Genomic DNA, 17,356 nt, shown 5'->3' with positions numbered 1-17,356 from the left:
AGAGCTAATTCTCTTTACTCATAATAAAAGCACAACTGTTGTTGTACGATATAATTAACCAAAAATATACATTCAGTAAATATTTACTATTTTAGTACTAAAAATTAATAGCATCATAATTTTAAATTAAGTTATTAACTACAAAAAAAAAAAAAAAAAAATCTCTTTATATAGAAAATATTAATATAATAAAATAAATTTTTCTTTATTTAAAATAAGCGTTCTAAATGAATTATTGTCTTTTTTCATATATATATTAGAAATATCCTTTCCAAAAAATAAAAAATAATTAATATGTTGAAATATATATAAAAAATGAAATTGTATTCTTTAAAAAAAAAAAGAAAAAAGAATATCTGTTTCTTTACTAACATTATTTTTTAATTTCCTATATATATAATATAAGAAATCGATATGTTTTTTATTCAATATATATTTTACAAAAGTGTATTAATTTCGAATAATTCAAAGCTCTTCTTCATAAATTTTGTAGATAAAAATACTAATAATTAAAGTTAATAATAAATAATATTGTTAAACTAAAAAAAAAAAATTATTAATAAAATTATAATTATTAACATTTTTTAATCTAATAATAAATTTTTGTTATTAAATTTATCTTCACTAAAAAAAAATACTAACAAATTTTTAGAAATATGAAATTTACTAGGAATATTAAGAATTTGTAAAAAAAATATAGAAAAAACAAAGAATAATATTTATGTAAGAACTATAGTTAAAAACAAATATGAATAAAAATAATACATTAATTGAAAGTGCAAATTTGTGCACATAAAAATATTACTTAGAATAAATGAATTACAAAATGTCTACAATTTATGCTATGTATAGATATATTCATTTTTGTACTATTTTTAACTTTACTAAATTTTATGTTTCTTTTAATTTTTTAAAATACTCGATTTATATTGAAGAATAAAATAATTTAAATGATATAGATTTTAATTCATATTGTGCATACATGATAAAATTTAAGTAAAAAAAAAAAAGACAAATCTAACGATTAAAACAAAATGTTTAATGAAAATATGTATTGAAATTACCCATATAAAGTATTCTTTTTCTTTTGTATATTTTTAATTTAAAAGAAAATAATAGGGGAGATAAATATTTTAAAGATATTAAAAAACATATTTTCCTGTTTACGGGAGACATGTTATTGTTTGTTTAATTTTATGTATTATCATAATGAAAATTATTTTTTTTATCAAAAAATTTTTTATTTTGCACTTATTTATTTTCATTTTAAAGAAATATATAAAGAAAAGCAACTATGATTTTTCTTTATTTATATACACTTTGAAAATAAATAGTTCTCAAAATACAGATAATACAAATGGTGAACTAAATAAAAATGATTGGAAAGATAATAATGAATATAAATATATTAAATTAAACTCTTCCTTTAATGTGACTGATAATAATCAAAACGTTAACGAAAGAAAAGCGAAGAAGAGTGATTTAAATGATCCTACTGATAATTACTTAAAAAAATTTGTATTTTCAAATGATGATAATCTAAGTGATGATGAACATAGTACAAAAAAATATGACAATGAAAATAATGTAGAGAAAAAAACTTTAATAGATGAAAAGATACCGATAATTTATACATCTATAGATGATATTAAAAGATTTCCTGAAATAAGAGGAAAATTAAAAATAATTTATGTTAAGTCTTTTTACGATCAATACCTGAAAGAATTATATGAAGCAAAATTTCAATTTTATCACAACAATGTAATTTATGTAACAACCTTTGCAGTAGTGAGAAATGCTATAGAAGAAAATTTCAATCAAACAGATAGATGGCTAGTAGCAGATATGAAAGTATTACAAAAAAATAATTATAATATTTCAATTACGTGTAATGATAAAATTAAAAGTTTTCATGGAACTATTTCATTTACTAAAGAAGAATTAGAGAATTTTGAAATATTGAGAAAATCTCTTAAAAATAAAGTAAATATAACTTATGATAAATCTTTTTATAATTTAAATACATTTTACAGCTCTAAGAGAAAATATTTAGATTATATAAATTTTAAATATAAGAAATCTGATATTAAAAAAACATTTGATACAGAAGGCGATTATGCTTATTTAAAAAATAGAAAATATAGATATAAATCTTTAAAACATTTAAGTAATGATAAAATAAAATTTGCAACTTTTAGTAGAATTCATAGTAATTATAAGACAATTTGTGATCTTAAAGAAGGTTAGTATATTTTTATGAAGAAATAAACCAAAATGTTATACTAAATTTATATATATATATATATATATATATATATATATATATATATATATATAATGTCAATTCATATTAATCATTATTTATTTTTATGATTATTAATTTATTTTGTTCATTTTTTTCTTTTTTATTCTTAAAATACAACTATATCATTTTACCAAATATAATTAGAAATTATGTTTTTTTAAAATATTTTAATATGTCTACATATTTAATTAATATTTTTTAATAAATGTAAGGGATAATTTAATGTTATTATCTTTATCTCCGTAGAGATTTTTGCTATTAATTATATATATTTTTGATTTTATGAATTTCTTGTATAAAAATTATAAAATACATTACGAAAACACCTTATTTTATATACAAATGTAAATATAATTCATTTTTCTTTATAGGTAAAAAAATTGAAGATAGATTTATTATATATAATTTATTAAAAGATAATGTAATAGAGTTAGAAGAAGATGAAGACACTATTATTTTTGAAACTAGTGAAAATAAAATTTTTACATATGATCCAAAATATTCTAAAGAGATAAAAATTTTAAGTAATAATTTTGAGATAGAATTATTAATGGATGAAAATGCCTTTTTAAACTCTCACAATGAATATTTTTATTTAAATAAGCATAATCCTATACACTTAGAATTGCAAGATAAAGGTATTTTTAGTTTTAAATTTATTTATTCATGGTTATTTAAATATTTTGTTAACAATAAGGAACATATAAATTATTATCCTCATTTTTACATGATGAAGAACTCAGATAATAGTGAAATAGGATTAGATAAGGTAAAGTTTTATACTCTTGAAAATTATTCATTCATAGAAAAAGGCCAAAAAATTACCAATATTTTTACACACAAAAATGAGAATGATTCATTGAGAAATATTTCAAATATAATTGAAAACAAATCAGAGTTAATGCGAAAAAAAAATATGAAATATGATCAAAAAAACAGTTTGTTTACAATTGAAAATCATTATGAAAATCTTGGTATTTTTGATAATAAATATGACAAGATAAAAAAGGGAGAATCTGCAAAATACATAAATAATAGCACTGCAACATCTTTTACTCAATTAAATGCAAAGTTAAATAATGAAAAAACAGAAGACAATAATAATGAAAGTAATAAAGGAGGTGATGATGAATATTATGATGCTGTTGAATATTTAGATAATAATAATCCTAATGAAAACAATAGTTCTAATACTAATAAAAGGCATGTTGAGAATGATGATAATGAAAATGATGAATATTTTGATAGTTTTGAAGATCTTGATAATGATAATAATTCTCAGAATAATGGTGATAATGATAATAATTCTCAGAATAATGGTGGTAATGATAATAATTATGAGAATAATGATGGTAATGATAATAATTCTCAGAATAATGGTGGTAATGATAATAATTATGAGAACAATGATGGTAATGATAACAATTATGAGAATAATGATGGTAATGATAACAATTATGAGAACAATGATGGTAATGATAATAATTATGAGAATAATGATGGTAATGATAACAATTATGAGAATAATGATGGTAATGATAACAATTATGAGAATAATGATGGTAATGATAACAATTATGAGAATAATGATGGTAATGATAACAATTATGAGAATAATGATGGTAATGATAACAATTATGAGAATAATGATGGTAATGATAACAATTATGAGAANAATTATGAGAACAATGATGGTAATGATAACAATTATGAGAACAATGATGGTAATGATAACAATTATGAGAACAATGATGGTAATGATAACAATTATGAGAACAATGATGGTAATGATAACAATTATGAGAACAATGATGGTAATGATAATAATTATGAGAACAATGATGGTAATGATAACAATTATGAGAACAATGATGGTAATGATAATAATTATGAGAATAATGATGGTAATGATAATAATTATGAGAACAATGATGGTAATGATAACAATTATGAGAATAATGATGGTAATGATAACAATTATGAGAATAATGATGGTAATGATAATAATTCTCAGAATAATGGTGATAATGATAATAATTATGAGAATAATGATGGTAATGATAATAATTCTCAGAATAATGGTGATAATGATAATAATTATGAGAATAATGGTGGTAATGATGATAATTCTCAAAGCATTAGTGGTAATTCTGAGAACACTGATGGTGATGATAATAATTCTGAGAACAGTGAGGATAATGATGCAAGTAAAACAAATGATGAAACTTCATATATTGGTAATTTCCAAGGATATTTAAAAAATATTATGAACAGATTTTTTTATGGAGAAGATAATGAAGAGAATTCTAAAAATGAAAATGTAGAGAAAACAGTTGTTAATAATAATAATACTGAATCATCAGAGAATGTTACTTCTGTTGATAAGGATTCTAATAATGATAATAATACTTCAAAAGATGCAAATGTTTCATCACATCAACAATTTCTAGATAATCAACAACCTCTACCAGATCAGCAGTCTTCACCTCATCAACCATCTACATCACATCAATATGCTTCATCTGTTGAGAATTCTGAATCAGAACAACAATCTACATTTGATGAACAATCTGAACCAGATGAACAGCCTACATCTGGAAATTATTCATCTCCATCTAATGAAAGACACTTTCAATTTGGTAGTAGTGCAACAAATATGGATAAAAGTGCACACAGTACATTTATGTCGCCAAAATATCATTCTGATTTAGGAGCATATGATTCTCATTCAAATAATAATAATATTCATGAAAATTTAAGAGATAAATTTAATGAGAATGATCTGTATTTATATACTTATAATGATATATTAGCTGAAAATTCTGATAGAGTGATTGTGGGAATTGCTCAGAAAGAAATGAAGGATCAATTCATTTTAAATTGGTTAAATGGAAATGATATTATATGTGTTCTTAGACCAGAACATTATAAACAATTATTTCATGATGATGTAAAAAGTAATTATCTTACAGTATTAAATTCCTTTAAATTTAGAAATGATATGAATGGTCCACCCATAGATAAAGATTCTAAATCATTAACAGTAAATGCTGATTTTTATCCTCATTATTCAAAGATAAAGCTCTTTTTTTATGACGAAAGTGATATTTTTCAGAAAGAATTGAAATCATATTTGCTATTAATATATTATTTATTAAATTCTAATAACAGTCCTTGTAAAGACTACAAAAACATTAGATATTTTTATAGTCAAGATACTTTTAATATATCTCATTTAAATTTTATTAGTAATAAGTTATTATTTTTAGCTTCTGAATGCGCCTTAAAAATTTTAAAGTGGAATATACCTAAAGGAATAATAAAAAGTAATGAAAATTATATAAACGCATCAATATTTAATAAGGCATTAAAATATGTAAATAAAAAGATTTTTCATTATGGATTTAAATTAAATATATTAGAACTAGTAGATGCAGTGCAATTTTCTATTAAAAATTACAAAACATTAGAGAATAATTATCAAGCAAAATATGATATTTTTTTAAAATTAATATCTGAATTATTTTCTCTACAATCTTTAGGTTTGCTTCATGCAAATATAAAAGCAGATAACTATTTTATTCAAAAGAAAAATAATAAGAATAAATACTTGGATATTTTATTAGGAAATTTTAGTGATATTATAGAAGAAGGAAGTTATGAAAAAGTAAAAGGAAGCCCTATATATTTAGCCCCTGAAAAACTAGATTCTTTTTTTTATGCTATTGTGCATAATTTAAAAAGTGATATATTTTCATTAGGGTTAAGTTTATCCACTGTATTTTTAAAAAAAAGTTTTTTTTTAAGAAATATAGAAAGTAAATTAAAATTTCCTAGTGAAAAATATACAATAAGTCTCATCAGGAGAAATCCCATGATTTTATTATGGATTAAATCCGCAAATCCTTTTATAAAAAAAAGATTTGATATTTTTAAATTTAGATCATATTTAAAAGTTACTATACATTCTATGAAACAAAAACTTTCTAAAAAATATTTATACAATTGGTTCACAAAAAGAAATAAGTATATTGATTATATTAAAGAAAATGATTTTAAAAAGCTATACAATAGTATTAAAAATAAAAGACAAATATCAAATAAAAATTCTTTAAATAATAAAGATACACAAGAAGATAACTCCGATATATGTTCATTTTTTAGTAATGAAAACGAATTAGTGCCAAATGAAAGTACTACCTCAAGGAGCCCTGTTACAGATGATAGCAACACAAATAATAATGAATTTTTTTCTAATAATTATAGTGAAACAGTTGATCATAATTCTAAAAGCTCTAATGAAAAGACACAAGTTCCTAAGAGAAAAAACTTTTTACAACTTCTTCGTAGTCGTTTTAGTAAGTTTTCTAATAATTTTAAAAAAGGATTAAAAAAACATAAAAAAATGGAAAAACCAAATTTAAATGAAATGCCATCTGATAATAAATTTGAAAAGGAGATAATTACTTCAACTAATGAAAATGATGATGAAAAATATGCCAATGCTTGTAAAGCTCTAAAAAATGGAATAATAGGAACATGTACTAAAATATTTTCGATTGAATATGAAAAATTTAGACCAGATATATATGATATGTATTTCCTTGTTAAAAAGGAATTAAAATTTTTGAAAAAAGAAGATGACAAAATTAGTGATGCATTATTTATTTTAAGAAGTTTTCCTGAGCCAGATATAAGTTCAATTTTAAAAGAAAAAATAAATCAAGAATCCTATGAAATTAAAAAAATGATTATTTTAAAAGCATTAATATTTTACGGATATTTCGAAGTATATGAACGTTTATCTTATGAATTTAAGTTGTATGAATCTGAAAACTTTCCTTTATATGAAAAAAATGAAGATACATTTGAAAAAATTGTAATTAATAGTATGGACAGACAAGATTATAATGAATTGAGCAATATATTATTAATTCAACACATTTATAATCATTATCAGACTACAAAGGCGTTTTCTAATTTAGTTATCAATTTGTACACTGTAAATAAGGAAAGCTTTTATTTAGAAACGAGTAAAATAACCAAATTATTAAGAAAAAGAATACGTAAAATATTGAGGAAAATTGATTATACAAAAATGCAAAATTTTGTATTTTACATGAAGTCAAGAAGTTCCATAAAAAAAATTATTTCAAATAAAGATAACTATGAGTTCAACACTACCCCGAAGATGAACTATGATTCAATTTATGTTGCATCTAATAAAAACGAAATGGCTATTTTGAGTTCCTTTATTGTAAAAATAGATAATTTTGTAGCTAATGATTTGAAAGTAAATTTAGCAGTAATACTTAATCATATTTTTTGGAATCTTAAAAATAAATGTAAATGTATTAATTATACCCATATGCAAGTTGATTATAAAAACAAAGAAATGACAGATTATGCAATTAAAGATGCAAAAGTAGATATACATAAACCAATAGGAAATATTTTAAAAGAGTTAGAATCAAGGAAACATTCGAATTCAACAAATGAAAACAAAGTGGTAAATTTAAATAATAATTCAAATCTTGTAAATATTCATTTAGATGTTGTACTTAGAAATAGTCTATTTGTAAATGAAAGGAAAACATTCCTTAATTGTGGTAAGAAATTTTCCAAAAAGGAAATTGTTTATACTCCTACTATTTCAAGTGAGAGAAAAGATGAAACTGTGAAAATAAAAATTGGTTTAGGGACTTCCCACTTTTTTTATTTATCTTTTCATTTATCAATGATAAAATCACAAGAAATATTTTTAAAAGATATAATATATTTTATTTATCAAAATTATAAATCTGAAATTAAGAAATCTTTTTATACCAATATAAAAGGAAAGAAAACTTTACCTTTTAAATGTATCTCGATGAATGAACATAATACTTTCTTTTACAACAATGTTACAAATAATTTTATTAAAGAAACTTCTTTTAATAAAGTTCTTTCTGCTTTATATCATATAAACTTAACGGATCCATCTTATGTAATTAAAAGTTCTCTGAATTATTATAATAATAGAAAAAAAAATAGTGTTTTGCTTCGGTTAGTTACAGTCTCTAACGTGCTTTATGAAAAAAAAGATGCTAATTCTAAACAAACAGAATATTTCTTAGAATCATCAAATAATGCGAATGAAGAATTTAATAAAAATAAAAGTTCATTGGGATTTAGAATTTCTAAAGAAGATGCTCAAAAAATTAAAAAAAGTAAAAATAAAATAAGTATGGTAAATAAGGATGTAGGTTTTTATTATATGAGTGCTGACTGCTTAAATTTTTTAAATAAAAAAGTTATATCCTTTTATAATAATAATAATACAACAAATATTTTTGAACAGATAATTATTCCATCAAAGTTTTTATATGTAGAAACAAAAAAAAAATTATTTAAAAATGAAAAGATACACACTACTAAATCTATAAATTTTAATATTGTTTCTAATATAATGAATTTACAAAAATATCAAAATGAAATTTATACGACAGCAGACTTTGTGAAATTAATATTAAAATGGAAAGAATTAAATGAACCCTATGACAAAAATTATAAATGTAATTTTTTAACATGTAAAAATAATATGTTAAATTATGATATGATATTAAGTTATACAACAAGTAAAGAAGTAAAACTTGTGCTATATAACAATAATGAAAACTTCTTAGAATTTTTGTTTTCTCATATCTTAAAAGGTCACAAAGTAAATAAATATACACCTCAATTCTTAATGTCTTATATTCATTTATATAATTTGAAAATATATTTTGCTTTCAAAAATGAGATAAAAGATATTTTTCCTAATTTAGAAAATTCATCCACAAATATGAAAAAGGTAATTAAATATATATATATTGAATCATTTTACAAAATTTTTAATAATTTTTTTTCTAATTTATTATAAATATTTTTTTTTTATTATTATAGATATTAAACTAGTTAATTTTTATAAAAAGAAATTTTATTTTATATAGTCTACATTAAAAAAATATTTTTTTTTTTTTTTTTTTTTTTTTTTTATAGGAAGAAAACTTGAAATTTGCCAAATGCCTAAAATCATTGGAAGGAAAAAATGTAACCTTACTTGGTCAAGAAATCAATGAAGAATTGTATGTACCTTTAAGAGTAAAAATTTTTAATAGGAATCTCATATATAGAATATCAAAACAAAATTTTAAAAAATTGATATTTAAATTTAAATTTTTTGAAGTACCAAATGATGAAAAACAATTACATTCTAATATTCTATCTTCTTTAAGGGAAATTGAATTAAAATTTAAATATTTATTTTTAAAAGATTTAAGTTATTATGTAAATATTTCAAATATAACAAGAAGTAAGAAATTGTTTTTTGTAGACATGAATAAAAATATTTACAAATATTTAAAAGAAAATGATATTTATAAAAATAATTATACCGTCATTGTAGAAAAATTGATTAATTATATGGATAATAATCCTATGGAGCACTTTTTCGTTATTAAAAACGTAACCTCTTTTTTTTTTTTTTTTTTTTTAAAATAGCATTTATATATATATGTCAAATTTTATTATATGCATTTTTTTCTTTAAATTTACATTATTTTTTACTAATACTATTTTTTTTTTTTTTTTTTTATTAGAAAATGAACTATTTCATGAAGAGAAAGATACTCAATGCTTTAAGGAGGATTATGTTTTCATTAACTAACTAATATCACAAAAAAAAAAAAAATGTATTTTTATAAATTAAAATATATTATAAATAATATTTTTTTTTTTTTTTTTTTTTTTTTTCATTGAATATAAATTTAGTATGTAATTTATTTTATTTAATTTTCGTACTTTTTGTAATTTTTAGTTTTGTATTTTTGATTGTTTTTTATTTGTTTTAGAAAATTGAAGTATATTTAAAACTTCAATTAATTTTTGTATAAATTTAAAATTTGTTTTTGTACTTGTGAACTATTTTAATAAATTTTTTTTCATTTTGAAAAAATTTCTTTTTATTTTTCTATGTTTTAGAATACTTTTATAATAATTCTATCATTAGGAAAGTTTTGAATTAATTCTATTTCATCATTTGATGCTAGAACAAGTAAGTTATAAAATATTAACGAAGCATTTTTATCTGTCGTTTTATTTATAGGAAATATATTCTCAAAATCCATATTATTATGAAATTTGTTACTTAATTTACATATATAATTTTTTAATTTTAATAATTCTTCATCATATTTATGCTGTACTGAAGTAAAGGATCTTCTGTTAACTAATTTACTTGATGGAACGCTAATAGTGTCTTTAAAATTTTCGCTTAACGTGTAGTTAGAATTATTATTTTGCAAAGGTGCATTATTATCTCTTTTATTTTTATTATTTACATAAATGTTTTGCTCTTTTATTTTATTTTGATCCGAATTTATGTTGTAAGAATCGCTCATCTTATCAAAATTATAATCAATATTATCTGTTATATTAATAAAAGAACCGACTGAATTTTTTGAAATTTTATCTTTCTCTCGATTATTTTCTATATTAACATTCATGAAATAATCATCATTAAATCTTTCTCTTAACTCTTCAAAGTTTAAATTATTATTACTTCTTCCTTTTATAGGAGATATGGTTGATTTTGTATAAATTAACTTTAAATTATTTGGTAATTTATTACCTTTTTCATTTTCAATTAAATTTTCAAATACGTTGTATAATTCTTTTCTAGAATCTAACGTAGTACAATTTTTTGTTAATTCGTAAAAATTTAAAAATGACAAATTATTCAAAATATTTTTTTTATTATTATTTATAATATTAAAGAAATAATTAATGTTTTCCAAATTTTCATTGAAATACTCCTCTGATTTTTTTTTTTTTTTATTTATTTTTAATTCATTCCATGTATTATCTTTTAAAATAATTTCTTCATCTACATCAACGAAAAATCTTTTTTTGTTATTTTTTTTATCATTTACTTTTTTAGAATTGTTATCTATTTTATTATTTATATTACCATCATTTCTTGTAATAGCACTATTTATGTTATTATAAAAAAAACCTTTCTTATCTATATTTATGTTTGTAATTAAACTGTTAGTCGAATAATTGTTTTTTTCTAAATTTTTATTTTCTCCGTTTTTTGTATCTTCAAATAAATTGAAATTAAATGTATTCTTCATGTTACTTTGCATTTTTATTTCATCAATACTTTCTTTTGTATTCAAATTATTTATTCCGTCATTCACAGTATAAAAGTTATTAATTTTAGAGTATTCAAATGAAGATTCGTTTGCTAAAATATCTTGATAAATTATATTTTCTTCATTATGAATTCCATCGTTTTCAAAGTTATAATCATTTATATATATTTCATTACTTTCTTTTAACATTAAATCATTTACATTTGCTATGTTTTTATTTTTATTTAAATAATTAGAAGTGTTCATAAGTAATTCAGTGTTATTTCTATTTACATCCTGTAGAGATAATATTTTTTTTTTTATTTTAAAACCTTTATTTGTTTTAATTTTTTTCATCATTTTATTTAAATCATTATTTATATTATGATTATTAAATAAACATTTTTTATACATAGCATAGAAATCAGTTAATAATACTTCTAGCTGTCTATGCAAAAAAATTGTTATTCCTTTAATTAGTATAGCTGTTTGTTTAAAATTAAAATTTCCATTTTTTATTAAAACCAAATTATCATTTAAATTCGTATATCTAACTAATCTGTCACTTATGGTTTTTTTTTTAAGAATTATTTTTCCTCTATAAAGATTACTACTAATTCCTAAAAAATATATACATCCTACTTTACTTGTTTTATCATAAATTAGAAGATTTTTTTCTTCAGTCAAATTATAATTATCCATTTTTTTTTTTTTATTTTAATCACAATTTTTAATTGTATAAATATCAAAAAAATAACAAAAAAAAAAAACTTAAAAAAATTAAATTTAAATAATATAAAAATTAAAGAAAACAAATATAGAATAAAAATTAAGAAAAAAAGACAACAAATAGATCGTTAGATCAAACTAATATTGAAATATTAAAGTACACAAATGTTTTCTATGAAAATTAATATTTATAAATGATCTATATAATGAAACAAATTTATACAAGAAAAAAAAATATGTAAAAATATATTTTTTTTTTTTTTCTTAAAAATGACATAGAACAAAAGAGATTGAAGATACTTTGAATTAGTTTAAGAATAACCTATATAGAAAAAGAATTGCACAAAGAAAAAAAAAAAAAAAAATATTAAAAAATTAAAAGACTAAAAGTATGAACTTAATATATTCAATATATTAATATTAGTAAAAAAAAGGACAAGTTGTAAAAATAAGTTTCTAAGTTATAGTAATAAAAAACAAAATAAACAAATTGGAATTATCTCAATTTGTTTTATTTATTAAAATTTTTATCTAAAAAATTAATTTAATAAAAAATAAAGATTTAATTATTTTTATTAAGATTTCTTTTCCGAATTTTTAGGAAAAAAAGTAATATACTTTTATTTTTATGATGTTTAATTATGTTAAATTTGATTTTTAAAAATACAACATAAAAAAAGAGATTATATTTGTTATGTAAAAATAAAAAATAAAAACCAAAAAGATACAATTAAAAACTATTTTTGTTTTTTTTTTTTTTTTTTTTCTTAACATCTTAAAATTTACAAATGAATTCAATGTAATTACATAAAGAAAATTTATATATATTTTTATTAAATTTAAAAACGAAGTTTACTAATATATTTTTTCATGACATATTCTATATTTTTTTTTTTTTTTTTCTAACGATTATAGTCTTTTTTAAAATAAAAAGAAAAAATAGAAAATTCATTAGTTATCAAATTCTAATAAAATTACCAATTATATGTTATAAATAATATAAAAATACACTAATTACTTTTAGTTTTTTAAATTAGTATTTAAAAATAAAATTTCTATATTTGCACTATTTCATTAAAATAAAAATAAAAAATATATATTAATGAAATGTGCATATTAAGTGAATTTTAAATTAATTTTATAGATTTAAAAGATAACATATAAAGTTTTTGTAAAAAAAAAAAAAATTAAATTAAATATATAAAATTAATAATCAATTTTATTTTTTATTTTTGTATATTAATACTTAATGTTTTTGTTTTATTCATAATAATATTCTACTTTTAAAAATAATATATTTTTTATTTTGTTTTTTCTTATCTTATTGAAATATTTCTTTTTATTCCTAAATAAATATTAATATTTTTTTTTTCTTTTTTTCTTTTTTTTTTTTTGTTTTAAAGAAGATGTAATTATATATTTTTTTTTTTTTTTGTGATTGAAAATTTAAAAAAGAAGTAAATATGGATGATAATGCTGAAATAATATTTGTTGGAGGAATTGATGAGACAGTAGATGAAAAATGTTTATATGATATTTTTTCGTCATTTGGTGATATAAGAAATATTGAAATACCTATGAATTTGGTTTCAAGTAAAAGATATACATTTTTTTGAAATTTTTTTTAATTAGTTTAATACGAATTTAATTGTTGTTTAATATATATTTGGAAAATAAAAATAAATTTAATATATTTTTTTTTTTTTTTTTTTTTTTTTTTTTTGTAAGAAAAAAATAGGGGTTTTGCATTTATAGAATATGTAGAAAAAGACGATGCTAAACATGCTTTATATAATATGAATAATTTTGAAATAAATGGAAAGAGAATTTATGTAAATTATTCCAAAACTAAAAAAGTGGATCAATATAAACCAGGTTTATTATTACTTTTATTTTTCTTGTTTATTTTTAATGTTTTATATATAGAAATATTATATTTCTTTTTTTTTTTTTTTTTTTTTTTTCATATATTTTTTATTATAAATTTTATGTTAAAATGTACTTTTTTTTTTTTAGTGTGGATAGATGATTTGTATAATCAAGAAAAAATGAAATTATTAGAAGAAAATTCAAAGGTAAAAAAATAAAAATTATAATAATTTTACACATTTAATATTGTGCTTACTAATATAAATACGAAACTTATAATATTGAACTTTATTTACTATTATTATTTCTAGTTTACCTTTATTGTTTTCATAATTTTATCATTTCATTACTTCTCTATTTAGAGCCATTTAAATTATTTTATTTTATTTTTTTTTTTTTATAGGAAGAAAATTTAGATAAAGACAATTCATTTGATTAAAAAAGAATTACTTTTTCATATAATTATATTCATTGATTATGTTGTAGGAAGTTTTGCAATTAATTTTTCTTAAGTTTATTTTTATTATTAAAATTTTTATACTCAATATCATTTAATGAAAATTATATCATTGATTTAATACTTCACCTATTTTAAGATAAAGTCAAACGTTCCTTTAAACGAAATGAAATTAACTATATTTTTAATATAAAAATAAAATTTATTAAGAGAATATAATTATATATGTAAATTTTAAACATCTTATTTATCTACTAATGTATTGTAATTATTATGTACTCTTTTAGAAAACATATATATTTTATCTTTTTAGAGTTTGAAGAAAAAAAAATATTAACGAAATAATACATATATATATATATATATATATTTATACATTTCTTATAATAAATTATATAGATAGGTTTTTGAAATAATAGTATTTATGATTTTCATGATTTTTTTTTAAATTAAATTAATGAAGAGTATAGATTTAATGTATAAGATTAAATACAGCAATATATTACAGTAAAAACATAAAAAAGGTATATGTATTTATAATAATTTTGCTGTTAAAATTATTTATATTAATATATATATTTTAGGATGTATAAGCTTTTAATTAAAAAAATGATGTTTTCTTTAATTTTTTTTAAAGCAATTTTTTTTTTTTTTTACAATATATATAAAACATTGATACTTTTCATTTTTCCTCATTTATCTTTATATATATATTTTTTTAATTATTCTTTTTATATTCTTAAGAATTTCAAAATTAATATATAATTTAATTATTAATGTTACTAAATTGTAAATATTTATTAGAGAATTTACAAAAATATAAAAAAAAAAAAAAATAAAAAGGAAAAATTAATATATATACATAAGTATGCAAATAATTTTTTTTAACATTCTATTAGCATCAGATTTGGATTTTCTATATAGTCTCTAATAGCACATAAAAATTGAACAGCATCTCTTCCGTCTAATAATCTATGGTCATAAGTTAATGCCAAATACATTATGGGTCTAATTACAATTTCATTATTAATTACAACTGGTCTATTTTTTATGGTATGCATACCTAGAATAGCTGACTGAGGCATGTTAACAATAGGGGTACTTAACATACTTCCAAACACTCCTCCATTTGATATAGTAAAAGTGCCACCAGTTAAATCATCTAATGATAATTTATTATTTCTTGCTTTTGTAGCTAATTCAGATAATGCTTGTTCTAACTGTGGTAATTTTTTATTTTGACAATCTCGAATAACTGGAACAGTTAATCCATTAGGTGTAGCTACTGCTACCGATATATCAATATAATTTTTATAAACTATTTCATCATTATCAATAAATGCATTTACTTGAGGCATTTTTTTTAAAGCTAATGTGGATGCATATATAAATAAAGATACAAAACCTAGCTTACATCCATATTTTTTTTGAAATGTATCTTTTAATTCATTTCTAAAAATCATCGCCTTACTCATATCACATTCATTGAATGTAGTTAGTAAAGCACATGTATTTTGTGATTCCTTTAGTCTTTCTGCAATTCTTTTTCTTATTGGTAACATACGAACTCTTCTTTCTGTTCTTTCATTTACATATTCATAGTTAACTTCCAAAATTTTATCTTCATTTGTAGATTTTTCACTTTTTTTTTCTTCAATTACATTATTTTCACTTTTTTTTTCATTAGTTGCAATATTTTCACTTTTTTTTTCATCAGTTACAATATTTTCACTTTTTTTTTCGTCTAATATACTTTCATTATATGTCTTTTTCTCTTTTTCTACTTCCTCTTTCATTATGTTAACATTTATCTTTTTTTCAGTTGTAGAAATGTTTTCTGGTGGTTTTGCTGAAGTATCTATTTCACATAAGGGACTATCAACCAATATGATATCACCAGCTTCAGCAAAAATTTTGTGTAAGGTTCCGCTGGACTTTGAATTAATATCAACACTTACTTTATCTGTATCAATAATTGCTAAAGTTTCATCATTCTTAACATAATCACCAACTTTTTTCTTCCATTCGTTTATTGTGCCTTCTGTAATTGAATCACCTAATCTTGGTACTTTTATGGTATCTAAAAAAAAAAAAAAATAATAAAATAAAATAATATAAAATAAAATATTATATATTAATAAAATTAAACATCTACGAAAAATTATAAATATTTAAAAATTTTCATTATTCACTCATTTTTGCAACTTAAATATATATAAATATATCTATATGTTTAATTTAATCTCAATGTAATTTATGTGAAAAGAATTTACCTATAGAAAAATATCTTCTAAAAACAAATCTATATTTTTCATTTTGTCTGCTCTTTAAACTAAAAAAGGTTCTTTTAACACTATTTAAATTATATAATGATGATTTCTAAAAAAAAAAAAAAAAAGAAATTATCCAATATTTCTTGTATTCATTAATATATAAATAAAACCCTTATGTTTTGATATGTCACAATATGTAATAATTTTAATAGTATATTTATTAATACTAATACTAATATATATATATATATATATATATATATATTTATTTATTTATTTATTTATTTATTTATTTATTTTAGATAATTACATTTAAGCGAAGTATGAGATTTTGTGTCATCTTTTAATATTAAAATTTTTGTATTCTTTTTTCTTTTTTGTTCCAATAAATGCAAGAAAATTACAAAATTATTATCATTTATATTAAAAAAAAATTCAATGCATAAATTCGTTTCAATTTAAAATGAAAAATATAATCTGAAATTAAGTCATTTTTTTTTTTTTTTTTTTTTTTTTTTTTTTTTTTTTAATTAAAATTAAAAAAAAAAAAAAAAAAAAAAAAAAAATT

The 17,356-nt window shown here is 19.1% G+C and overlaps 4 protein-coding genes across 4 annotated transcripts; 2 read left to right on the top strand and 2 right to left on the bottom strand.

The window, feature by feature from the left end:
- Positions 1-1,209: 1,209 nt before the first annotated feature.
- On the top strand, positions 1,210-9,996 carry PGAL8A_00517400 (conserved Plasmodium protein, unknown function; the record flags this gene model as incomplete). The annotated part of the gene is made up of 4 exons (XM_028674006.1): positions 1,210-2,242; positions 2,677-9,137; positions 9,326-9,790; positions 9,925-9,996. The coding sequence occupies 4 exons, from the start codon at positions 1,210-1,212 to the stop codon at positions 9,994-9,996; spliced, it is 8,031 nt and encodes a 2,676-aa protein (XP_028530402.1).
- Positions 9,997-10,302: 306 nt separating this feature from the next.
- Positions 10,303-12,162, bottom strand: PGAL8A_00517300 (conserved Plasmodium protein, unknown function; the record flags this gene model as incomplete). Its single annotated transcript, XM_028674005.1, has 1 exon — positions 10,303-12,162. The coding sequence occupies one exon, from the start codon at positions 12,160-12,162 to the stop codon at positions 10,303-10,305; it is 1,860 nt and encodes a 619-aa protein (XP_028530401.1).
- A 1,490-nt stretch (positions 12,163-13,652) lies between these two features.
- On the top strand, positions 13,653-14,497 carry PGAL8A_00517200 (splicing factor 3B subunit 4, putative; the record flags this gene model as incomplete). The annotated part of the gene is made up of 4 exons (XM_028674004.1): positions 13,653-13,782; positions 13,918-14,064; positions 14,206-14,264; positions 14,462-14,497. The coding sequence occupies 4 exons, from the start codon at positions 13,653-13,655 to the stop codon at positions 14,495-14,497; spliced, it is 372 nt and encodes a 123-aa protein (XP_028530400.1).
- Positions 14,498-15,399: 902 nt separating this feature from the next.
- Positions 15,400-17,128, bottom strand: PGAL8A_00517100 (dihydrolipamide succinyltransferase component of, putative; the record flags this gene model as incomplete). The annotated part of the gene is made up of 3 exons (XM_028674003.1): positions 15,400-16,595; positions 16,789-16,894; positions 17,099-17,128. The coding sequence occupies 3 exons, from the start codon at positions 17,126-17,128 to the stop codon at positions 15,400-15,402; spliced, it is 1,332 nt and encodes a 443-aa protein (XP_028530399.1).
- Between the last annotated feature and the right edge of the window lie 228 nt (positions 17,129-17,356).

The sequence above is a fragment of the Plasmodium gallinaceum genome (assembly GCF_900005855.1).
Source record: "Plasmodium gallinaceum strain 8A genome assembly, contig: PGAL8A_v1_152, whole genome shotgun sequence".
Taxonomy (NCBI): Eukaryota; Apicomplexa; class Aconoidasida; order Haemosporida; family Plasmodiidae; genus Plasmodium; species Plasmodium gallinaceum.
The sequence above is the reverse complement of the archived record's forward strand: the minus strand, read 5'-3'. Positions and strand labels throughout refer to the sequence as shown.